The following is a 25,113-nucleotide window of genomic DNA, read 5'->3' as shown; positions in this document are numbered from 1 at the left end:
AGATGGCAAGAGCAAAGGGCACGCTGGCAGAAGTAAGGACTTAGTTCTGCCAATAACTAGCTGGGCAATCTAGTTAACTAGTAAACTAGCTATGAAATGAGAATGATACTAGCACCTGTTTCATAGGTCTGTGGTAAGGATGAAATGAGAAAATCCATGTAAAGTTCTTAACCCAGTGCCTGGCATATTGTAAGCTTTCAATCAATGGTAGCTGTTGTCATTATCCCTTATTCTTCCACAGTATTTTGTGAAGGCTTCTGTTTCTGCTCAAATCATTGTTTTATATGTTATGTGTCTGTCTCCTTTAGGCATTGTGACCTTGATGGGCAGGAAATCATCTTTGTGGGGTACATAAATCCCATTTGACCTTAACCAGGAATTGTAGATGCCAAAAATTCAGTAAATACTTGTGAAATAACAGACTTGACCAAGGGCAGGGAGTGGGTAGCAAATAATCTGAGACAGAGAGAAAAGGAGAAGAGGGAGGGAGAAGAGGAGTGCAGCAAAAGGAAATATTCTTCCTGCAGTGCTGCTCCTTTCTTCATTAGTTCTTGAGGCAAAATACACCTTAATCCTCAATGACAAAGGATCTCATAGAGATCTTAAGCCCACTATGACCATCCTTCACCTACGTTTAAATAACATTGTGTTTCAACCACTCATATGTTGCAGCCTATAGTGCTGTGTTTCTCTTTTTGTTCACATTCTCTAGTGTTATCACCCTTGAGTAAAAGGACTTACACCTCTGAAAGCCCTTGTTTCTTAACCCTCCTGTCCCCAAGAGCCATCTAGTCCTCATCCTTACTAAAGTTCAAAGAAAAAGGAATCAAGTTGGTAGAAGAAGCCCTAGGCTTTAGAGTCAGATACACATGAATTTTTAACCCTGGTTCTGTGTGATCTTCAGCAAGTTTGTAACTTCTCAGAGCTCAATTTTCCCCATCTGTGATATGTAATAACAGTACCTACCTCATAGAGTCATTGTATGGACTAGAAATAAGGTGTGAAAAGCCCTTAACACTGTGTGTGAGACACAGCCCAGGAAGATAAAGAGCCCCACACAGAGAAGTAAGGCTTGCAGAATTTTAATGTTTCATGATTGTTAACAGAGAAGTCTCAAGGAGGTCTCCAGAGAATCTGTTCTGACTTTAGAAGCACTTCCTGTGGACAATGGAGGGCCCTGCCTCATCATACTCTGGCTTGCTGATCCACATCTGCTGGAAGGTGGAGAGAGAGGCCAGGATGGAGCCTCCGATCCAGACTGAGTACTTCCGCTCTGGGGGAGCAATAATCTGCAAAGAGCAAATGTGGTGAATCATGGTCAGTTGCCAAGGTATAGGGAAGGTGGTCCAGGAATCATCTCGTCATACTGCCAGACTGCCCTGGGAACGGACAGCCTCTGTGGTCAGAAAGGAACTAGGAGAAACCTTGTGGTAGATCAGACTATTGCTCAGATTGTCAGCCTCCCTCCCACTTCATTCCCCTGCCACTCCATGAGAAGAATGGGCTGGGCCCTGTCTGCTTTGGCCGATGGGATATCAGCAGACTTGACATAGTGGCCCAAAATGTGCTTCAGTCATGCAAGTGGGCACACTCTTTTGTGTCTCTGCTATCTTCACGAGAAGAACTTCCCTTAAAGAGCTACTGGCCCTTTAGCCTGAGCCCCACAGTGAGAGAATGTGCCCCTGACCTGAGTTGGCTAGACCTGCAGAACTGCCTAGCCAAACTTGACCCAAAACAACTGACTCCCAGCTGACCTGCAGATGCATGAACAATAAATGCTTATTGTTATGTGACCTAACATTTCACAGTTGCTGTTACCCAGCAATAGCTAACTAATACAAACATCTATAAGGGGAGTGCTGTTCTGTTCTTGCCTGGATGCATGGGCATCTTGGGCTGGGATTCCTCCTTTCTGGAGAATAAGCCAGTCTACTCAATAGTCTCTTGTATCTGAGAAGTTCTCAAATTCATACATGCCCCTGGGATTCCTGAGCTTGGCCTTTAGAAATTCGTTGCCATGTCAGACAACTTTGAACTTCACCAAAAGTGGATCCAAAAGGACTATAGCTTTTCAACTAATTCCTGTTTCTGAAGGGACTAAGAATCCAATGCTAGAACAAGCCAGATGTGAAACAGATTTCTTTCTGGTCTCCTAAGGATCTCCCTCCATATTTCCTAAATTGCAGAGATCATGGAATTACAGAATAAGTAGGGTCTTTAGAAGTTATCTTTTTCACGCAGACAAAAGTCACCCCGGGGCTCCTTTGACAGACACCTCAAGGACTGGCACAGCCACTAAGAAGGTAATGGATTTTATTGCTGGGCAGCTCTATTTGTAAGAAAACTCTGGGCTGTCTTGGGCTGGAGGCCCTACATCTCGGCCCCATTTCCACCCTACTCTCTTCTTCCATATTCTAGAGCTTGCCTCATCTCCCCTACACATCTTGCTGTCCAATTTGGCTGGGGAGTTTGTACATGCACACACCCTTGGGTACCTTCACTCACGCTCCTCCCCCTGCCTGCCATGTCCTTTCCCTTCCTCTGGTCTTATTTAAGCTGTTCTCCCATTAAGCATGTCTAATAATCAGATCTTAAACTCCTGAACAGCTGGCCATGTTATTAAACTCAGGACCTTGGCTCATAAATTGGGATATGCATCAAATCACTGGTGTCTGTTTGTCAGTGTAGGTGATGGTGGTACCCCATATCTGTTGAACAGGAATCTGGGGGTGAGGCTAGGTCTGATATCCTGACACATGGTCTTAGTAAAAAACCACTGCCCAAGGCCTGGCACAGTGCCCACCATACGGCAGGCCTCAATAAACATGACTGCTCCAGTGGTTCCTGGTGAGAAGAGCTTGTAGATGCTCATCTGTTTTCCTGTGGCCCATTCTGCTTCCCTGGGCAGGGAGGCCTTTGTGGAAAAGGTTCTTAGAATACTAACATATAGAACACACTTCCTCAGCTCAGAGGCCAACTTTATCCTGAGACTCTGTAACTTTCAACCTATTTGTTATCTCTCTTTGGCACCTATCTTTTTCTAACCCTGCTAGCAAAACAGTTCCTAGAAATCCTGAAAGGGTCTGTCTGATTGCTTGGGGACCAGAGGCTGGGGAGGGGTGGTAAGACAGCTGGGCTCCTGTGCTGAGGAGGCCTATGAGGGGAGAAGCAGTGTATGAGGGCTGTGGCCGAGATGGGACAACAGGTCAGAGGCTGTCCAGGAATCGAGGAGTGTCCCTGTGGCCTGTCCGACAGTCAACATTCTCTCTCTGGAACTTTCACCTTAAAAAGGTTTCCCAGGTCCTTTTTAAAGTTTAAAGATGGTGTGGTGTTGCCTCCTCCTTTCCTTTCCCTCTTTAACCTCCTCATTTCCTTCTCAACCCATTCTCTCCATTTCAAACTCATTTTATCTCCTTCTCACACAGTGTCCATGAGATTGTGCTTAAGAGCCCAGGATAAATGTATCTCCTGTTCAGGGTCCCAGGAACATACTCCCCCACAAGATGAAATCTGCCTCAGACCAGGATAAAGGCAACCACCAAGCTGTAGGCCTGGCAGCCTGACTTGGACCTGTGTACCCAAGTACACAGGTCTTTGGACAAAGAATAGGACGAGGGGAGCCAGGGTAGCACCCACCTTGATCTTCATGGTACTGGGGGCCAGGGCTGTGATCTCCTTCTGCATTCTGTCGGCAATGCCGGGGTACATGGTGGTACCCCCGGAGAGGACATTGTTGGCGTATAAATCCTTGCGGATGTCAATGTCACATTTCATGATGGAATTGTAGGTTGTTTCATGAATTCCAGCTGACTCCATGCCTAGTAGAGACCATAGTATCCAGTCAGGACCCACCACCCCACACCTACAGCTCCTCAGGTGACCCTTCTATCAGGTCAGCTACCCTGGTTTGCCTCAGTCACCTCCCCAATGGACTGAAAGATCAGACCCTCTAACTGGCCACTGCCATGCCTTGAGTTTCCCCTATTCTGAGGGATCGTTCACACTGCTGCCTGATGAATATTTCTAGAGGGACGCTTCCATTGTATCATGGACCATGATACTCACCCCTTTAAAGTGTATAGTTTAAAGAGTTGTACAACCATCACCACAGTCTAATTTTGGAACATGTTTCACACCCCCCAAATAAACTCCATACCCATTGGCAGACACTCTCCATTTTCCCCTTCTCCCCTTTCCCAGCCTTAGGAAACCACTAATCTATTTTCAATCTCTATAGATTTGCCTATTCTGGACATTTCATATAAATGAAACCATACAATATTTGTTCTTTCATGTCTGGCTCACTTCACTTAGCATAATGTTTTCAAGATTCTTCCAAGTTACAGTCAGTTATAGCCAAAAAATATCCCAATCTAAGGACATAACAATCACATCATGTTTGCCTACTAGTTGACATCTAGCCACCTTTGTCTGCAACCGAGATCTTCCACAGTAAAAGGCCCTGCCTGCCAAAACAGCTCATGCCCACATACCTGAGTTTCCTCACCTCCAGTCTTTTTACATGTGGTATTATTCCACACTGTAGACAGAGGAATCTTCCTAAAGTGAAATTCTGACTTCTCTACTCTGCTGCTTAAAGACTTCCAGGGGATTTGAAATTGCTGATATGATTAACACCCATGCTCTTTGTTTGACCCAGCAGCTCTCGTCAATTTCCTGTGTGTGAATGCATGCACACACACACATACACACACACAAACACACACACACTTCACCTATGATGTTCAAAATATAATATGATGTGCACATATTCCATGATTTTCACAAGCTTTCCATCTGCCTTGCATGCCATTCCCCACTTTGCACTCCTTCCATCCCCAGATACCATAAGGTGATGCTTATTCTTCAAGGTTCTGTTCAAAGATTCAGCTTTATGAGAAGCCTTGCCTGATTTCTTAGGCCTATAGCACTTTATCCAGTTTGCTATTTACCACTACATTGTATGTTAACAATTGCTAACAGGCCTTTCTCTTATATACTTCTCAAGATGATAGTTATCCTTGTATTAAATATTATCTTATTTAATCCCTATCTAGTAGGTACTATCACAATTTCCACTTTATAGATTAAAAAAACTGAGATTTGAAGAAGGTAACATGCCCAAGGCATAGCGCTTGAAGGACCAGAATCAAGACTTAAAACCAGGTCTGACCCCCAAACCCACTCTGTTTACTCCTATAGATTTCAGACCCCATGATCTAAATGGTGAGAATTCAAGAAGAGCTTTGTGTTTTAACCTCATTCTTAGTTTCATGTTATATTACCATCCCATTTTCCCTTTATTTTGGTTTCCTTACCCTTTTATTTAAAATTAGATTTTATCTAGTTTTATTGTTCATGTATTTTCAGCCCTTTCTGGAAAAATATGGGTAAGTATAAACAATAAACGGTGTGTGTGATTGGCCAGAACTAAGGCAGAGCCTCACCAATGAACGAGGGCTGGAAGAGGGTCTCCGGGCAGCGGAAGCGCTCATTGCCAATGGTGATGACCTGCCCATCTGGCAGCTCGTAGCTCTTCTCCAGGGACGAAGAGGAGGCTGCCGTGGCCATCTCATTCTCGAAGTCCAGAGCCACGTAGCACAGCTTTTCCTTGATGTCTCGCACAATTTCTCGCTCGGCTAGAGAGAGTAGAAATGACAGAGAGTAGATACTTGGCTCTGCTAGCTTGGTTGTCCCATTTTGATCTCCTTGAAAACTCCCTTCTTCCTTGTCCTTTGGATTCAGTCTCAAGATTTGCTTGATTCTCAAGCAAAACTTTGCATGTACTTTTCATCTAGTTCTTATCACTTTGTCTTGACAAAGCTGCAGGCTTTCCTGAGGGCCTTGAAGGACACATTTCCCGTCTAGATGGAGGCTCATATGCTGGGATTGTACAGAATCTAGGAAGGCCCCTACCTATAAACTCTTCCTGCCCTGGGGGCCACTTCCCTTTAGAAATTCAGACCTTAGTTATTCCATTTGTCCTCAAACCATAAACACTTCTAGGTAATGAAATGCAGCACCAGTCTCTCCACCATTCAGCCCCATAAAAACTAGCTCTGATCCTGTGGATGTGGACAGAGGTAGCAGGACCCTGGGGAGGGAGGGTGTGCCGTGAAAGCACAGTTAGAGGGTGAAGACAAGCACTTCTTAGAAGGAGCAGGTCTAAGCCTGGTACGCCTCCCCAGGGTGTCTTGGTTGGGAAACTTCTCCCTTGCAAAAGGCTCCCCTGACTATCTGGTCTGGTCCAGGGCCCCAACCCCAGCTTATGGCCTCCCTATCTATCCTAAGAGAGTTTGGGGACACTGACTTCTCATTACTCATGAGCATTTCTGGTCCTAGATCAGATTTGGTTCTGAGCTCAAGTCAAGTTCAGAAAGAGGATGGGTACCTGTGGTCACAAAGGAATAGCCTCTCTCTGTGAGGATCTTCATGAGGTAGTCCGTGAGGTCGCGGCCAGCCAGGTCAAGGCGCATGATGGCATGAGGCAGTGCATAGCCCTCATAGATAGGAACATTGTGGGTGACACCGTCCCCTGAATCCAGGACAATGCCTAAGGACAGAGGAGATAAGACCTATGAAACCCTTTATTTTTTCATCTGTTTCTTTCTGGGACTTGTCACCAAATGATCTTCAGCAACCATATTGTTCTTTAGCAGCTGGAAAATTCACCCACTGTGAGAACTGCCAATCGTATTTTTTGTGTACGTCAATTTTGTGTATATCAGTTTATTTTCCCAAATGAAACTGTAGGCTTCTGGAAGGCAAATGAAATATCTCCTCTTCTTATATTTCTTGAAACACTTTCACAAAAATGCATACTTGTCAATTGGCATCTAGGATGTAAATTCTTTAAGTTAGAGTAATTAATTTGCATATCCTTCAGGCATCAAACTTGGAGAAGGAAATGGCAACCCACTCCAGTGTTCTTGCCTGGAGAATCCCAGGGACAGGGGAGTCTGATGGGCTGCCGTCCATGGGGTCGCACAGAGTCGGACATGACTGAAGCGACTTGGCAGCAGCAGCAGGCATCAGACTAACATATACGCTCATGCAATTAGAATGTTAGCACTAAAAGGACTATTAAAACCAGCTTGGAAAAAATGAACATTCTCTACTGATGAAACTTTTAGTAAACCATGAAAGGATATAAGTTTTCTCAACATGATAAGAAATCCCTCTTGATCCAACAGCCATATAAATTGATGGGGAAACATTACAATATTGTTACTATGTTATTATTATTTAATATTGTCCTGGATGTTCTAGCCAATGCAATATGACAAAAAATAGAAATAAGAGGTATTATTATCAAAAGGAAAGAGGATCATCATTATTTGCAGATAAAGTGGTGTGTATGTTAGTCATTCAGTCATGTCTGATTCTTTGAGATCCCATGGACCGTAGCCCATACTTAAAAGACCCAAGAGGACCAACTGAGAAACCATTAGAGTTAATAAGATGTCTCAGTAAGGGCCAGATCCAAAATAAATATCCAGAGATCAGTAGCTTACTCTTATACAAGGATGTTGGTCACAGAGTATTTTATAATAAGCAAAAATTAGAGACAACCTAAAGGTTCTGCATTAGAGAAATGGTAAAATCAACCAACCAATCACGGAAGCATCACACACAATGACTACCATGTGGCGTGTGAACATGACGTTCACAGCATAAAACCAAGTGCAAAGCACAGGATACAAAACTGTGTGTACCTGCACTTCCCTGTCACTGTCCTTATCACGTGTGGTGAAATTACCCTTTAATTTCTTCTCTCCTCCACTAGACTGTGCTAGCTGCAAAATGGCTGATCTGTCTTGTTCCACAGATCCTGTGTGCCCATAGCCTGCAGTGTTTGGCACACGGTATGAAGTATTGGAGAAAATTTGAATGGGTGAATAAATGGACAAATCAATGAATACATGAATGAATGTTTGAAAGATGTTTCTGGAAGCTGTCAAGCCCTTATTAAAAATCACTTCATTTTGAAGTTCCCTCTGTTTCCCTGAGTTTTCTATGCCAAGGCCACCTAGTACGTATACACCCACCATCATAGATTCTGCCATTGCTGCTTTGTGAGCAGAAACATTCCAGGACTGTTGGAAAGTGTGCACAAGCTCCCAGACTAAGTATTGTAATGGAAATGGCCCTTGCGGTCATGCTTTGCTCATGTAAATTCTCTTCAGCTATACTGGGTGGACTTGCACCTGTATTCTACCTGGACTTCCCTCTGTTATCCCTCACCCCGGTTTTTGTTGGACTTTGGCTGTCCCTTTGATTCTTCTGAACAGGAATTTCTCCAGGAGCCCAGTTTTTCCTTTCTTCCCCTCAAGTCAAAAAGGGAGCAGATTACAGGGCTACTTACCCGTTGTGCGGCCAGAAGCATAGAGGGAGAGCACAGCTTGAATGGCGACGTACATGGCAGGGACGTTGAAGGTTTCAAACATGATCTGAAAGAACAGTGCAGAACAGAAGACTATCAGAAATCACTGCTCTCTTGGCCCACAGAATGGTTGGTAATTTTATTAAGGGGGGGACCTGTGCGTGTTTACTCTGTTCCCACCTCCCATGGGCTCTGGTGTGGACTGCACTCACAGCAGGTTCTCAAAAAACTCTTTTGCATTGATGCATGGTTGGGAAAAAGAATCTGGTCAAGCGTCCATGTCTGTTCCTGTGTTGGTACTCAGGTCTCCCTGGCCTCTTACCTGGGTCATCTTCTCCCTGTTGGCCTTGGGATTCAGAGGGGCCTCCGTGAGCAGGGTGGGGTGTTCCTCGGGGGCGACCCGCAGCTCATTGTAGAAGGAGTGGTGCCAGATCTGGTTGGGAGAAAAGTCAGATGAGTCCAGCAGACAGATTCTCAGTGGGCGGGAAAACTCCAACTGGCCTGCCCGTACTGGGGGAGGACGGCTTGATGGTCTCAGAATAGACCGGATCTGGAGAGGAGGCCCGTCAACACTGGGAATTTCTGATTGCTCTTCCAAGGGTATATTCCTTCTCATCAGGGCCCCAGACGGGGCTCAGATCTAGGGCCAACATACTCAGTGTGTTGATTATTTCCGTCTGACCTTGGCTCCTCTTTACTCTGCTCCCTTGTCTCCCCTGTACCCCAAGGGACCACTGCAGCTCTCTGGCTTCTGGCTGTGTTTGGCTGATGGAAGATACCAGCAGGGGGTTGCAGAGTTTAAGGAGGAAGGAGGGCAGGGTGCCCTCCTGGCCAAGTTGAGGTCTCCCTAGCACGGCTCCTGTCATGCGGCCCCTCTTCAGGCTCCAGCTCTCACTGACCTCGTCTGGCCGCCCTTGCCCTTCAGACTTCCAGCTCTAAGAGCTTCCACTGTTGCTGGTACTCGGGTGTCTCTGCCTCTCTTTCTGGTTCCCTAACCTGCTCACACCTCTGTAAGTAGTCCTTCCTTAAATTAATTCAGAACCCCAGCTGAGTGTATACTGTCTTCTGTTGAAGCCTGACGGATATGCATGAACTGTCACTGTCTATTATTGACCAGGCTGTTCTTCAGAGCAGGGTTTCTCAGCCTCAGCGCTTTGACATTTTAGGTCAATAATTCTTCATCGTGGGGGCTGACCTGTGCATTACGGGATGCTTAGCACATCCTTGGCTTCCACCCACTAGATGCCAAAAGCACCTCTCCAGTTGTAAGGAGCACAAATGTCTCCAGAAGTTGCCAAATGCCCCTGGGAGGCAAAATGATCCTGGCTGAGAATCACTGCTGTAGATGAAGCTAGTTCTTTTTTTTACTTCTCTATGTGTGCTGTGCTTAGTCGCTCAGTTGTGTCCGACTCTTTGTGACCCCAGGGACTGTAGCCCAACAGACTCCTCTGTCCATGGGGATTCTCCAGGCAAGAATCCTGGAGTGGGTTACCATGCCCTCCTCCAGGGAATCTTCCCAAACCAGGGATTGAGCCGAGGTCTCCTGCATTGCAGGCAGATTCTTTACCATCTGAGCCACCAAGGAAGCCTAGTAGTTTACTTCTACATATTGAATATTTAATAGTTATAGGGCACAATATTAGATTCTGAAAACATTGCATGGTAATTTTAGAGGAAGTTAAATCTTCCCACTGTGTCCAGTTCCCTCTGAGTGATCCAGACAGCAAACAAGAGCCTTTGTTTCAGAGGGATTCGGCGAAGAGCGGTATGGACACAGGGCTTCGATTTCCTCAGAGGTGGGGCCAGAGTCCTCTGTGCCCATTGTACCCGTACATTTATGGGCCTCCAGTTTTGTGCTAGGATGATGCTAAATGTAACCTTAGTTTCCAAGTCTAGAGTGGAGAAAAGCAGTCAAAGAGACAAAATGCAAAGACACATTCATATTCAAGTGAAGGAAGAGGCAGGAGAAGTTCATTTTCTAGATCTGAGAGAGCCCTGAAGGCAAAGGAAGGCCTCCAGAGACTGAGAAGGGCCCCTGAGGCAGAGCAAAGGGCGCAGACAGAGGCCGCAGGCTGTGGCGGTGTCGCGGGACACAGAAGAGACGGCAATTAGGCTTCATAAGGTGACATCAGTGTTTCCTCAAATGTGGCCTCGATTGTGTGGGGATAATTGCTATAGGTGCAGCTTCCCGGGCTGCATCCCAGGCCCATAAATCAGAATCTTTTTGGGTGTTGGGCTCAACCATCTGCACTTCATTTAATTTCATTTTCAAAAGCTTTTATAAAGTACTTTGAAGTTTAAGTTATAAAGTACTTTAAAAGTTAAAGATGTTGACAACTTTTTTTTTTTTTTTTTTTAAAGATGTTGACAACTTTTAAATTAGGAAAATATCTTTAAGAGGAATAAAAATTTCCCAGATTTCCATCACTTACTAATAAACAGTTAACACTTTGGCTTTTTTCTCTCCCTAATCTTTCATTTTTATGTATTTTCAAACTTATTACTATTATTTATTCACTTCATATGCTTTCCTTTACTACTTACTACGATTATACTTCTGTGTTCAATTTTGTTTCCTATCACTTTTCAGTTAATATAAATAATTTTTTTTCATAGTAAACATTTATTTTTAATAAGTTGAATTAAAAATTATTTTAATGCTTATACAACAGTTGATCATATCTCATCACCATCATATATTTAATCACATTGCTATTCAGGGTAGCCTTGATATTTTTTATAATCTTGTGAAAACTATCTTTGTTCCTATTACATTTTCTTTTTTCTATTCAGGATGTTTTCCAAAAATAAAAAGTTCTAAGAGGGGCTGCACATACGATTGTGACTAATGCATACTGCTGTATGAGAGACCAGCACAGCGCCGCAGAGCAAGCATTCTGCCAAAACAACAACAACAAAATGTCCATCTAGAATTACTTTCAACTCTTTCAGCAGTGCCTGAGTCCTTATCATAAAAAAAAGTTCATTAGCTGATTCAGCATCCATTCATTCTTTGGCTAATCTTCAGGTACAGTTTGCTCAAATGTACTTTCAAATATTACATAATGCTGAAAACCATGAAATTTCCCAAAGACTGTCTGAAAAATGAGAGGAATCACCTATTTCTGTTTGACAAGGCAGCAGCCAATAAAATAAAACCCTTCCTTTTGGTGGCAGTGGAACAGTACACTTGCCTGCCAGACACCCATTTTTACAAAAAGCCAAAGGTATAAAACACCACACGCCATGCCAATCAGCGAACTTCTCGGAACACAGTTTTCCTGGCTCGTATTACCTAAATACAAAGCATCTGTTATAAAAAGCTTGTAAGAAACTATGGTGGACAAATATGGAAGTATAGTCAGTGATGCATATGTCTTCAAAGCATCATGTTTAACCTTGAAGCAATGCCTGAAAATGAAGCTTCCCAATATTCCAGGGAAAGCAACTGTTGTTCCAAAGTTTCCATATATAGAAAAGTCTTTTCTTTTCTAAGGTATTCAAATTTTTTTCTATGATTTCAATGACCATTGGTTTTCTGAGTTTTGCATCTCCTGAAGAAGGACTGGACTGACCATGTGTATCTGTTGGCATCTTGAGGTCCTTGCATGCTTCCCCAGCGCCACACTGAAGCCCTCAGGTCAGCTCCAGCCACATGCCTGAGTGCTTCCATCTTGGTGACTCCTGGGAAATGTTTTGATTTCTATTACTCACAAAAAGGCTAATTTTGTCTTTACTTCAGAATAAGAAATTGACTATTTCACCCTTATCTGCATTCACTCTTAAAATATGAAATAATTTGACAGATAAAAATAACACCTAGCTGTTTTACTCTGAAGTTTTAAATAAAACTTTAAATAATTTTTCAAATAATTTTCAGATTTTCAACTTTTAATCATTTCTATTTGGCCAATTGGTCATGTCCCTTGATTATTTGTCTGGTGGAGACTTTGTGTTTTTAATAATCAATTTACATTAGTTGTTTATATTAATCCTCTATTACACTAGTTATGAAATTTCTTTGCAATCTGTTGTTTGTCTCTTAAATTTGGTTTTATTTTTCACATACTAGAAATTACAATTTTTAAGAAATCACATTTGTTATTCTTTATATGACTTCTTTCACCAAATTTGATACTCATACTTACTATACTGTATTTTTATCATTATTTTTTTATATTTAACTTTTATATTCAACTGATATGTTTGATGAAATTGTATGAGGTAAGGGCCCTGCCCCCCAAATAATGAATTAGTTGTCACAGAATAATTCATTGAATAATCCTTTTTTCCCCTCTGGTCTTGGAAGTTACATTTCCTATGTATTTCTTTTTTACCTCTCTAGTGGCACCAGATTGTTTTAATTTGTATAACTTTATATCTTAATATTCAGATATAGCAAGTCTTCTGTCAGTTTTCCTTATTCATAATAGTCTCATAACTTTTATTTATTTCTCCATACTTTATGATTATCTTGCATAATCAAAGCTTGTGATATCTTTAGCCAAACTCAAGAAAGCAGAGAGTAAAAATGGAGTTACCAGGAGCTGGGGGCAGGGGAAAGGGAGGTGCTCTTGGTCAAGGCGCACGAAGTGTCAGTTACGTGAGAAGAGTAAACCTGGAGATCTAACATAATATATTAGCATGACGACTAGAGGTAACAATACTGTCTGTAAAATTTGCTAAGAGGGTAAATCCTAAGTGTTCTCACTAGAAGGAGAAAAAACAACTGTGAGGTAGTAGATATGTTGTTAGCTTGAATATGGTGACTGATACATAATGTATATACACTATCAAATTATCAAGTTGTATACCTTAAATATATACAATTTTAAAAACTGTGAGACTTTTATTAGAATGGCAATGATGGCTTCCCTGATGGCTCAGTTGGTAAAGAATCCACCTGCAATGCAGGAGACCCCAGTTCAATTCCTGGGTCAGGAAGATCCACTGGAGAAGGGATAGGCTACCCACTCCAGTGTTCTTGGGTTTCCCTGGTGGTTCAGCTGGTAAAGAATCTGCCTGCAATGTGGGAGACCTGAGTTCGATCCCTGGGTTGGGAAGATCCCCTGGAGAAAGGAAAGGCTATCTACTCCAATATTCTGGCCTGGAGAATCCCATGGACAGAGGAGCCCAAGTCAGTCCTCATCTATTGGATGTAAGTGCCAGAGTTTAAACTAGATGTACTTCACCTCAAATTCACAGGCTTCCTGCTCTTCAAATTCCAGGGAATTCTAGATAAATGAGACATGGTTCTTACCCTCCCTTGCCCCCAAGGTTTACTGAGAGAGAATTAACATACAACACTATATAAGTTTGTGGCTCAGCTGGTAAAGAATCCGCCTGCAATGTGGGATCTTGGGTTTAATCCCTGGGTTGGGAAGATTCCCTGGAGAAGGGAAAGGCTACCCACTCTGGTATTCTGGCCTGGAGAACTCCACGGACTGTACAGTCCATGGGGTTGCAAAGAGTCAGACATGACTGAGCAGCTTTCACTTTACTTTTAATAAGCCTATAAATTAACTTAAAAAAACTTGACAACTTTGTCCTATTCAGTTTTTCTTTTCTTTTCTTTTTTTCCCCATTTATTTTTATTAGTTGGAGGCTAATTACTTTACAATATTGTAGTGGTTTTTGCCATACATTGACATGAGTCAGCCATGGATTTACATGTGTTCCCCTTCCCAATCCCCAAAATATGGAATGCTTCATGAATTTGCGTGTCATCCTTGCGCAGGGGCCATGCTAATCTCTGTATCATTCCAATTTTAGTATGTGTGCTGCCAAAGCGAGCACTCAGTTTTTCTTTTAAAGCATGTAATGTATTTTTAGGAGTTTCTTTAAAGAGTTCCTATTACTGTTGTGAATAAAAATTTTGTCTATTATTTTAAAATTAGATATTATTAGACATATACAAGTAATATGTACCACGTATTGAGCATTATGTATGCTCCATGCTTTGGGATTATACTATTTGCCTAATTCAACCTTCAAAGCAACCTAGTGAAGAAAATATTTTTATTTCCACAAATAAGGAAGCTAAGGTTTAGAGGGAGTTTTTGCTCCCAGATCTCCCTGCCTCTGGTTCCAGTGCCTGTGCTTTTAACCGCCCCACAGAGTGGAGTAAAAAGCAATTGCATTTGTTATCTGTTTATCTCTCATTCAGAGTGACTGAATTTAAGGTTTAGAGAAAAGTGTATGTGAAGCACAGATTTCAAATCAGCTTTCTTTATTCCCAGCTGCAAGACTGCACTGCTCAATAAGCCCTCTGTTACATTTCAAAAGACAGTCATTGCAGAAATAAGAATTCTCAGACAACTGTCAGTGGAATTTATCAAAAGAATATTAGAAATATTGTATACCAACTATACTTCAATTAAAAAAGAATACTAAAAGGTTCTATTAGCATTTTGCATGTGATTTTGTTGAACACAAACTACTATTTAAAAATTACCCCCATATCTTCCTTTTCTAGACATTTTATTTTCATTTATCATTCACAGGTGGTTTTGTTCCTGATATTAGTATTTCCTAGGTATCTAGTGAAAGTTTGATTTTGTTGTTGTTGTTTTGGCCACCCCACATGGCATGCAGGATCTTAGTTCCCAGACCAGGGATGGAACCCCCATCCCCTGTGGTGGAAGCGTGGAGTCCTAACCACTGGACCACCAGGGAAATCTGCCCTTTCTCCCATTTTCTGACATGAAAAAAAGTTTCTAGAAACCAGTAACGATTCTTACTTAAATTTTTCACTAGAGAAGCATCATAATAGTATAGCATCAATGTACCTATCTGAGGTCATGACAGGGAAAATAAAGAGGAGAAGCTATTCACTTTTTTGGACGGGACTGTGCATTTTAAAGAAGGATAAGTACTGGGCTGGAATGAGAACTGCAAGAAAGGATAAAACTGGGACTTAGGCCGGACCAGGTCCTCAGACGCCAGACACAGAGTTAGGAACCTACTGTTGGTCAGTGAGGAGCTACTGAAGAGTCCCATGAGGCAAGTGACATGATTTGGTCTGTTTTTAGAAAGACAAGCTTTGCAGCAGCACAGAGAATGAATTAGGTGATTGAGACAGGAGACAGAGAAATCAGTCAGGAAGCCATTGGAATCATCCAGTGAGAGATGTTGGCAGCTTAGGCTGGGGAATGCCCAGGGGGATGGACAAGAAGGAAAGAAAGATGTGAGAAACATCGTAGAGGAAGATTTGACAGGACAGAAGGTCTTGATGATACTAAAATGAGCACATTACAGGAGGGGTCCACCAATACCTTCTCCATGTCATCCCAGTTAGTGATGATGCCGTGTTCAATGGGGTATTTGAGAGTAAGGATCCCGCGCTTGCTCTGAGCTTCATCCCCAACATAGCTGTCTTTCTGGCCCATTCCCACCATCACACCCTGCAATGCAAAAGAGAAGGAAGGAGAACGGAATTGGCTGAGGGTTCCGTTTGGAGGGATTCAGGCATTGGAGAGTCTCTGAAGAAGGATAAAGACAAGAAGAATGTCCTTTTTCTCCCCCTGGAAACCAGACTGAAGGAGATGGGGTGAGGCAGATGCTGATGAATGGGGAAATGATGGGAGAGAAGATAGATGATTTCTTGTGGGCGTGTCTCCGTTCTCTGTCCTAAAACAATATCATTTTCTGAGAGAACAGGGCTCATCCATACATGTCTCCCTCTTACTTTACTTAAAACACACACACGCGTGCGCTCACACACACACACGGCTCCCCATAGATGCCACAATGCAGTGCTTCTTCCCAGGAACTCAAAGCCTTGGGTCCATGTGAGCCCGTACCTGGTGACGAGGGCGGCCCACAATGGAAGGAAAGACGGCGCGGGGGGCGTCATCTCCTGCGAAGCCAGCTTTGCACAGGCCAGAGCCATTGTCACACACGAGCGCGGTGGTCTCTTCTTCACACATGGTGAGTGTGGCCGAGTGAACCAGGGGCTGGAGCACCTGGGGAATCAGGAGAAGAGTGTTGTTGGCCACTTCTCAAAACCATGTTGGAGACGATCTTGGCTTTGGGGTCTGACCCCATCGGCAACTAGGACCTAATTCCAGAGGGACAGGCAAGCACCCGGCCCTGCACTCTGGCGTTTGGGCCTCTTCCCTCTCTCTACCCTGCTGTTTTGGGCTCAACTGTGTACCCCCAATTTCTGTGTTAAAGTCTAACCCTAGAATGTATCTGTATTTGGGGATAAAACCTTCAAAGAGATAATTAAGAGTAAAATGAGGTCATTAATCTGTTATGACTGGTACCAAATATGCCTAATTCAATAGAATGGGTATCTTTACAAGAGAAAATTTAAACACAGAGACACACAGAGGAAGACCATGTAAAGACATAGCAAGAAAACAATCATCTACAAGCAAAGGAGAGAGGCCTCAGGAGAAACCAGCCCTGCTGACACCTTGACCTCAGACTTCTAACCTCCAGAACTGTGAAAAAATAAAATTTCCCTTGCTAAGCCAGTCTGTGATACTTTATTATGGCAGCCCTCACAAACAAACCCACCTGCCTCTTAAAGGCCTGAAATGATACAAAGTGTTAATCCAATGGAAAGACTCTCTAAAGACTTGAAGTTTAGAAAAGAAATAGAAAAAACTTGCAATAAACATAATTAAGGGTTACATTTACAAGAACTCTTATAAATCATTAAGAAAGAAGTAAATAGCCCAAAAGAAAAAAAAAAAAAAACAAAACTATGGAATAGATAATTGACAGAAAAGGAAATGCACATACCCAACAATTACCTGAAAAGCTGATCAGCCTCATTAGTTATCAGGAAATGCAAATGAAATAAGACCATTTTCACCCATCTCATTGTTAAGATTTGAAGTTTTATCATAGGTGTTGGCTAAGTTGTGGGAACACTGGCACTCTTTAATTAGAAAAACACATCAATGCACAATATGGCACTGCCTAAATGTCTCTTGTAGAATACTGTACTGAGGTTAAGAGAAGGAACACGCAGATCGACATGGACTAATGTGGATAAGTTTCTAAACCATTCTGTTGAGTGAACAAAACAAGTTGCAGGAGAGAAGGCCCAGCATAAAAAATTTGAGTTTTTTTTTAAAGCACAAAAAATATTGTGTATTTTCATAATTTTCTTTTTGTGGATGTGAACACATAGCAAAAAGTTCTGGGGGAAAAAAAAAAACTAAGGCTGATCATAGCAGTTACCTGGAGGTGGGAAGGGGACTGGGAGGAGAAGTGCCATAATGTTTAAATTTTTAACAAAGAGACTGTATCCATGTACAGTTTATAATTAAAATGAGTCATAACATATCATTAAGAAAAAAAAGATGCAGCAGTTCTAGGTGAAATGTTCAGTCCTAAGGATAGAAGTCCCTGGAGAAGGACAGGGCAGCCTGAAAGGACAAGGAAAGCAAGAGAATTCGTGATGGAACTCACTGCCTCTGTTGCTTCAAATGGTAAGAAAAACAGAGAAGTCCTTCCTTCAGTGCTGATACCTGAATTGGGATGACTGCAAAGTGACTAGGGAATTCATTGTTCTAACATCTGTTGCAGGTTTTCTTTTTTTGAGTGACCCAACAAATTCTTGACCCTTGTGATAAAAGAGAAGTAGTAGCAGTCTAGGAGATGATGTGCAGATTGCTGTCCGGCTGGCAAGCCCCCGGTGGGAGGTGGAGAAAGTCTCAGCCGAGGGGGATGGGAGTCCAGAGAAGAGAGGCACAAGGCGTGGAAAAAGAAGGTGGCTGCGGAGCCCACCAAGCTTCGTCCAGAACATGCAGCAGGACGGGAAGGAGAGCTGCCGCAGACAGCTGGGAGCCCGGTGCCCGTACGACCTCATGTGGAAGGAGGACAGCAAAGACCACGACCAGAGCAGAGCAGAGCCACAGGCCTCTGAGTGTGAGAGACTACCTAGAAGCTTGTTCACACAATTTTTGGGCTAAAAGGAAGCCCTTCCTGTTATGCAGTGTGTACACAGGGGGAGAGGCCACCGGACGTCTAGAATCCAACTCTGCTTGTCCTTGCTGACCCTCGTGATGCCCTTGGCCATGGAGAGCAAGTCCCAGCCTTCTCACTCAGCCCACAAGCCCCAACAAGGTCTGGTCCCTGCCTGTGTCCCCAGACTCATCTCCTGTCTGGCCCCCCCTCCTTGGCCTTCTCACTGTGGCTTTGTGGAGTTTCTTTCCATCCTCCGAACTGTGCCATCTCCTGTCCCTTCTGGACCTTTAGGTTTGGAACAGGGTCTGGAACACCCTTCCCCCAACCTGTTTACTACTCTGACTCCCATCACCGGTCAGGCTTCTGTATCAACACTGCATTTTCAGTCTTTTTGGCCCACCAGTCTCAGTGGCGTAGAACAAACACCGGTGAGAAGACATCAAGGTCTGAGATGTGATGGAGATTGAAGGGAAGTGCCTAGTTGCTCAGAACCTATGGTTGCCAACAGGGAAGGGATAGTTAGGGAGTTTGAGATCAACATGTATACACTGCTATACTGCAAATAGATAACCAACAACATCCTATTGTATAGCACAGGAAACTCTGTTCAATATGATGGGGCAGCCTGGATCAGAGGGGAGTTTAGGGAAGAATGAATACATGTATATGCTGTCTACCTGAAACCATCACAACATTGTTAATTGGATATACTCCAATATAAAATAAAAAGGTTTTTTAAAATTTAAAGAAAAAGTATCTAGTTGTTCAAAACAATGCTGTCTCTGGTCTGAACAGTTTCTGGATTGCAGAGAAGTTCCCTAACCTACCATGTTGGAACCATGGAGAAATGGAGAGATGTCAGGAGATGGAGGTGGCAAAAGTTGCAATGTTCAAAAAGGGAAACAAGGCAGATGTCTAAAACCTCAGGTAATCTTGATATCCAAATTAGGTGGGTTTCCAGAAGGCACTATTAAAGAAAGCATTATTAAAGAAGCAGTGATTTCTTATAACTGACTAGGGTTTACCAACAACAAATAGCCTCCTTTTTTTCCCCAGGACTCCCCGGCTAGAAATGAAGGAAAAGGTGGGAGAAATTGAGCTTAATTTGATCTTGGCATCTGACAAGTTCTCCTGTGACATCACTATTGATAAAGCCATGTGGGCCGAACAATAAAACAACTAGGCATATGTATAGCTACCTGAGTTACTGTCACTGAAAGGTGTCAATTGATAGATCACTCTCAACCTGGAGGCAAGGATATACCTCAGAACCCCTCTCTTGGTCCTTTCTCCTGTTTTATGTATGAACTGGATGAAAATATAGAGTACATGCTGATCATATGTCCAGATAAAACACATATGTTGACTGAAAGGATCAAAGTCTAAGATGATCTCAAAAAGCAGAGAAAAACAAGCTAAATTCACTAGGATTAAATTTAACAGGATAAACATGAAGTTGTGAAGGTGGGTCTGAATAACGAACTGTGAAAGTTCTTGTTCAGCCTCTGTGAGAAGGACCTGGGGTCTTGTGGACAATCAGCAGTGTTCTGGAGCCAGGATAAAAGCTGAGTCCACCTCCAGCCTGAAAGCTGTGTCTGCTCCTTAGGACTACACTTGTCAGCAGAGGTATGGGAAGGTGAGCTCCCGTTCACAGCTGACGAGGCGAACAGGACTACCTTTCTGAAGGAGAATTCAACAATACTTATCAAAAGTCTTAAAAAATGCACGTGTCTTTTCACAAATACACTTCTAGCAATTTATCCTTGAAAGTGAAAGTGGAAGTTGTTCAGTTGTGTCCGACTCTTTGCAGTCCATGGGATTCTCCAGGCCAGAATACGGAAGTAGATAGCCTTTCCCTTCTGCAGGGGATCTTCCCAACCCAGGGATTGAACCCAGGTCTCCTGCATTGCAGGCAGATTCTTTACCAGCAGAGCCACCAGGGAAGCCCATTTATCCTTGGGTGAGTGCAAACATTTGGCCAACTTTAATGCCCAAAAAAGTTATCAAATAATAAATAAAATGCTTGTAAACTAGTTGCCAGAGACCTTCCTACAATAGAGCAGAATACTTACTGCCATGGAAAAGGTGCAGGCTGTCTTGTTAGGTGAAACACAGTATATTCTGTGTTTGGATTTTTGGTAAAAATGCATCTTTAATTTTTAAAAATTGAAGGCCTTTCAACATGTTATCTATTTAATCCTCACAGAAGCCCTGAGTGAAGATGTTTTTAGTCCCAACTTACAGATAAGGAAACCGAATCTCAGAAAAGTGAAAGGATTTAGCTCTTGGGCTGCTCACCAAAGGGCTGGCCTCAGCCCACGAGGCGCCAAAGCCTGGGCTTGCCCCTTCCCCACCACCTCAGTGAAACGCACACAACTTTTCCATGTTTGGTGTCTCTGTCTCCCTAGCACTGCTGGCAGCAAAAGCCCTAAAACAAAAGGGCCAGTGTTCTTTTCTCTCTCGGAGCCTCTGAGCCCCTCCCATGCCATGACGAGATCTAGATTTATGTCGACAGCCCCCACGCCGGTGTGCAGCATGTAGTAGGTGCTCAGTAAATGTTGGATGACAATCCCACCACCTGCCTGGGCTCCGCCGTGACAGTCTGCTCTGCCCCTGAGAGCTGAACTCCCAGTTCCCACAGTCCCAGGCAGCTCGGTCCCCTGATTTAGAACCACGAAGGGACAGTCTTCTTTACAAGCTGGTCACAGAGAGCTGGGTTTCCTTGTTCTAGCAGGCGGTCCACCTTGAGGAGAAAACAGCCTCCAAAGGCAGCCAAGAGGCACGGCTGCACCTCTGTGACTGTCTCCCTCTGGGGTCCCCTCTCTCGGGTGACCTGTAGTTCAAGCCAGTCTGGCTTTTCGGTGAACCCTATTGTCTCCCCCTGAAGTTCTGCATTCACAGGAAGAAAGAGCATTGGACTTCATTTCCCAGCAGCTGAGACAAGCTACAGAGTGACTTCAAGCTGTCAGCCATGCCATTCTGCAGCACTTGAGGTGGATTCAGATCTGCTTTTTTTTGAAGTTGGAGCCAAATGAGAAGCGAGGGAGGTGGAGGCAGGGGGAGGGCAGCTGGCCAGCAGGGGCCCTCTGGGGGAAGGCTTGGACCCTGGAGCCAGCCTCTCCTGGAAGGTCTCTGCTGGGGGAAATTCTAAACCTCACTCAGCCACTTGCTGGTAATTTGTGGCTAGACTCGAGCGTGTCAGCTGAACCAGAGCCAACGTCACTGTGGTTTCCTGGGTCACAATCGCTTTGCACTCGCAGAAAACCCAAGAGCACTGTTCTGGCCTTTTCAGCACGTACTACATCTGGGCTTCATTGAGGATTTCACAGAGTTAGAAACACAGCTCCCCACTCCTCCCCCAAAAGTGGCCAAAACCCAAAGACATAATGAGTGCAAAGGATTTGCTCACCCACACATGCCCCTGGCCACCCCCAAGCAAATCTGAGAACAGGGTGAGAGCTCCCCACCCTCACTCTGAAGGTTTGGTTTCAGAGTTCTCTCCCGCCCTCTTTTCTTTTCTTTCCTCCCTTCAGGTGCCCCTTCCCATGGCTCAGTCCCACGGCTCCCTCTCTGGCCTTCAGTTTTCTCAACTGTAAAATGGAAGTAGTGACATCTATCTCCCGGGATAATGGATCAAATGAAATAATGGAAATGAAGTGCTTTATAAATTGCAAATCAGGGTCAGCAAATACTGACCCTGTAGTCTACAAACTACAACACCTGTTTTTGTGAGACCCTTGAACTAAGAATGGTTTTGATATTTTTTAATGGTTGCAAAAAAGTCAAAGAATAAGATTCTAATACCCAAGAAAATTATATGAAATCAAATAATAAATAAAGTTCTACTGGAACACAACTACACCCATTTATTACATACTGTCCATGGCTGCTCCAGTACAATGGCAGAGTTTAGTAGTTGTGAGAGAGACCTTTAGAATCACAAAGCCTAAAATATTTACTATTTTGTTCTCTACAGAAAAAGTTTCCCAATCCCTGTTGTAAAGGACTGAAAAAATAATAATTATTGTTATCTCTCTTATCTTCTCCATTAGAACTTGCTCTCAGGATGAAGTCTGCCACACTGGAAGGAAATGAAGGATCTGCTTCATCAATCAATGATTATTGAAAGAAAGGTTGAATTTATGCCAGTTCCCAAAGGCATTTTCATTTTAGTGAAAAGTTTGAGTCCTAAAAGGAAAGCCTCTCAAATATAGTGAGATTTCAAATAATAGTTGGGGAAATAGATTGGAGTAAGGGCTTTAATTGGCAGCTAAGCAGCTGCCTATTATAATCTGCAAACGCATATATCCATACAATGACTGCACAAGGAACACTCCTATGGCGGAAAATTCTAGTGGCACCTCTTATTAACTTCAGGGTACCTTGACTTGGTTAACACACACTAATTAAATTAAAAATGGCTTCTTGCTAATAAACTTTCTGGTCCTCAGGAATCTGCCATTTGGACGTGCTCTTCTGGCTTTTTATCCTGGCCACTCTCTCCCCCTGCTCAGATCTAGACCTGACCCCTCTCCTGAGCCCCATGGCCCTGGCACCTCAACTCCATCTCTGAGACTGCCATCCTCATCACTGTCCTCTGATTGGATTGGCCCCCAGAGACTCGTACCCCCCACCCAGGATGGAGCCCAGTTCCCAAACCCTCCCTTCTCCTTCCCCTCCAATCCTCAGGCCTTTTATTTCTGCACCCAGGCATCACTTGGGACCAGTGCACTGCTGTAGCTCTCTCGACCTGTCCCGGTCCACTCCTCTCACGCTGCCCTAGCAGTCCTTTCAGGGGCAGACCATTCTCTGATGCCCCATCGCCCAGTCCTTTAGTTTAGTGTAGAAAGCCCTAGTAGTCTGGCCCCACCTTCTCCTCTGACCTTAGAACTCCCTGCTTCCTGCCTTGAAATCTATAGTCAGTGGAGCTGAGCCACTTAAACAGTTCCAAAGACTATGTGTCCTCTGTCCTGGGACTATTCCGACTTTAGGACCCAGGTTAGGTACCCCCTTCTTCCGGGAAGCCTTCCCTGATAACTTCTGGGCTGGGTGAGGGGCTCCTGGGCTTTACCCCTTACATATATTTATCTTTTCTGTGGTTCTCATTTGTCTCTCTTAGTGATTGCAGAGCTCCTACTCTGTCCCTAAGGAGCAGGAACAATGCCTGCTTACAGAACAAGTGCTCAAGAAATGTTGCCAGAATGAATAAAGGGAAGGAGGAAAGAAATCTAGCTTCAAGATCATGACGTCATATTGCCCATCCTGGTTTCCCAGGTAAGACATATAATATCTGCTCATTAGATTTCCTCTAGTTCACCTCCATCTCTGGCACAGGAATCTCCATCTCGGTGCAGCCCAAGGGCTAACCTCAAACTCTAAACCCATTCAAATGGTAAAAGCAAGAGCTTAAAGCCTCCCTGTGCAAAGTGTGGTCCCAGACCAGCCACCTCAGCCTCACCTGGGAGCTTATTAGGAGTGGAAATTATCAGCTCCCACCCCAGTCTACTGAGTCAGAATCTGAGCTAAGGCAGTCTGTTTTAGCAAGTCGTCCAGGTGATATTTAATGTCTGAGTACTCAGGGCCAGACCCTGACAGTGTTGAGCTGGGAACTTTCTACAAATATCATTTAATCCTCACAACAGCACTGCCAGGGAGATATTATTAGTATTACTTCCATTGCTGGGTAGTCTGTCTCCAAGGCCTGCACCACTATACCGGCTAGCCTTAGCTGTAAAGAGATGTTAGCAGAGTCTGATTGCAAAAGTGGACACAGCCCCTTGGTCTATTTTCTTCTTAATTATTTATGCTCACGTGTCTGTGTCTGTGTGTCGCTGGGGGAGGACAACGACATTGGTGGTGGTCTCACAGCTGGGTGAGGGTCTTCTCCAGATCTCAGTGTCTTCATCAGAGAATGAATTATTAATAGATGGTTCCACTTCCTTCCAGCCCTAAAATCACATGATGCCCCGGGACACTTGCCCCACCCATCCTGATTTGTTGCATCCTCCAGTGACCCTGGAGCCTTCAAGGCTGAGAAAACTCTTAGCCAAGCATGAATCAGAAGTCAGAGAGACAAGAGGTGGTCTGAAGAAAATAGTCACCCATCCCCAACAAGACATCTCACAGACACAAGGGCTATGACTGGTTTGGATTTAAATGCTCCGGGAAGTCATTTCTCTGAAAAGCATCTGCTCCCCTAAACAGCCTCCCAGACATTCTGAGCTATGACAAAGGACATGGGTATAGATCTGCCCCGGACCTGGAGAGCAGTGAGGAGAGAGAGAGTGCAGGTAACATATCCCACCCAGCACCCAGTTAAGAGGGCAGGGAGCCGTGTTCTGTGCTGCCCTTGCCCTAGGATGCCCCGTGGCCAGAAACGCCTTTTACTGGCAGGCAGCAGTGTGCTTGCAGGCACCACTGCACACCAAGGGCCTTGACGTGTGACCTAGGCCAGCGTCACCAAAGCCAGGCCAATCTGAAGGCGCCTCCTGCACCCAGGGGGCCAGGCGGCCCCAAAAAGACAGACACAGCAGAAGCTGGATAGTACTCACCAAGTGTAGGAGAGGTCCTTCTCCCAGTGACTGAGGGCTGGTGTGTCTTTGGCATAAATACCAGAGCAATATAAAACCCCAGAGGCGGATCTTCTTTAAACAGAGTCCCTAAAAAGGCCAGCTGACGGTGTGTTAGCAATATTACCATATAAGGTGCTTTTTTCAATAAATCGGCCTTGGGGGTGGGGAGGGTGGAAAAGGGGGTTGGGTAGAGTGAATTATCATTTGAAAAATGTATGCAAAAGGACTCCAGAG

At 44.0% G+C, this 25,113-nt stretch overlaps 1 protein-coding gene, 1 non-coding gene and 1 pseudogene across 3 annotated transcripts; all 3 read right to left on the bottom strand.

The window, feature by feature from the left end:
- Positions 1-1,066: 1,066 nt before the first annotated feature.
- Positions 1,067-25,113, bottom strand: ACTG2 (actin gamma 2, smooth muscle). Of its 2 annotated transcripts, none has more exons than XM_043918407.1 (9): positions 24,859-25,113; positions 16,186-16,347; positions 15,658-15,786; positions 8,706-8,816; positions 8,366-8,450; positions 6,392-6,553; positions 5,448-5,639; positions 3,637-3,818; positions 1,067-1,289 (listed from the first exon to the last, which is right to left on the bottom strand). In XM_043918407.1, the coding sequence occupies exons 2-9, from the start codon at positions 16,309-16,311 to the stop codon at positions 1,146-1,148; spliced, it is 1,131 nt and encodes a 376-aa protein (XP_043774342.1). In that variant the 5' UTR covers positions 16,312-16,347; positions 24,859-25,113; the 3' UTR covers positions 1,067-1,145. The 2 variants fall into 2 exon arrangements, with proteins under 2 accessions (XP_043774342.1, XP_043774341.1); XM_043918406.1 differs by having other exon boundaries at positions 1,222-3,570; positions 3,601-3,818.
- Positions 10,752-13,322, bottom strand: LOC122703862 (annotated as a pseudogene).
- On the bottom strand, positions 14,076-14,179 carry LOC122704111. The gene has a single exon (XR_006343741.1). It is a non-coding gene; the product is annotated as a U6 spliceosomal RNA (small nuclear RNA).

The sequence above is a fragment of the Cervus elaphus genome, chromosome 11 (genome assembly GCF_910594005.1).
Source record: "Cervus elaphus chromosome 11, mCerEla1.1, whole genome shotgun sequence".
NCBI classification, from domain to species: Eukaryota; Metazoa; Chordata; class Mammalia; order Artiodactyla; family Cervidae; genus Cervus; species Cervus elaphus.
The sequence above is the reverse complement of the archived record's forward strand: the minus strand, read 5'-3'. Positions and strand labels throughout refer to the sequence as shown.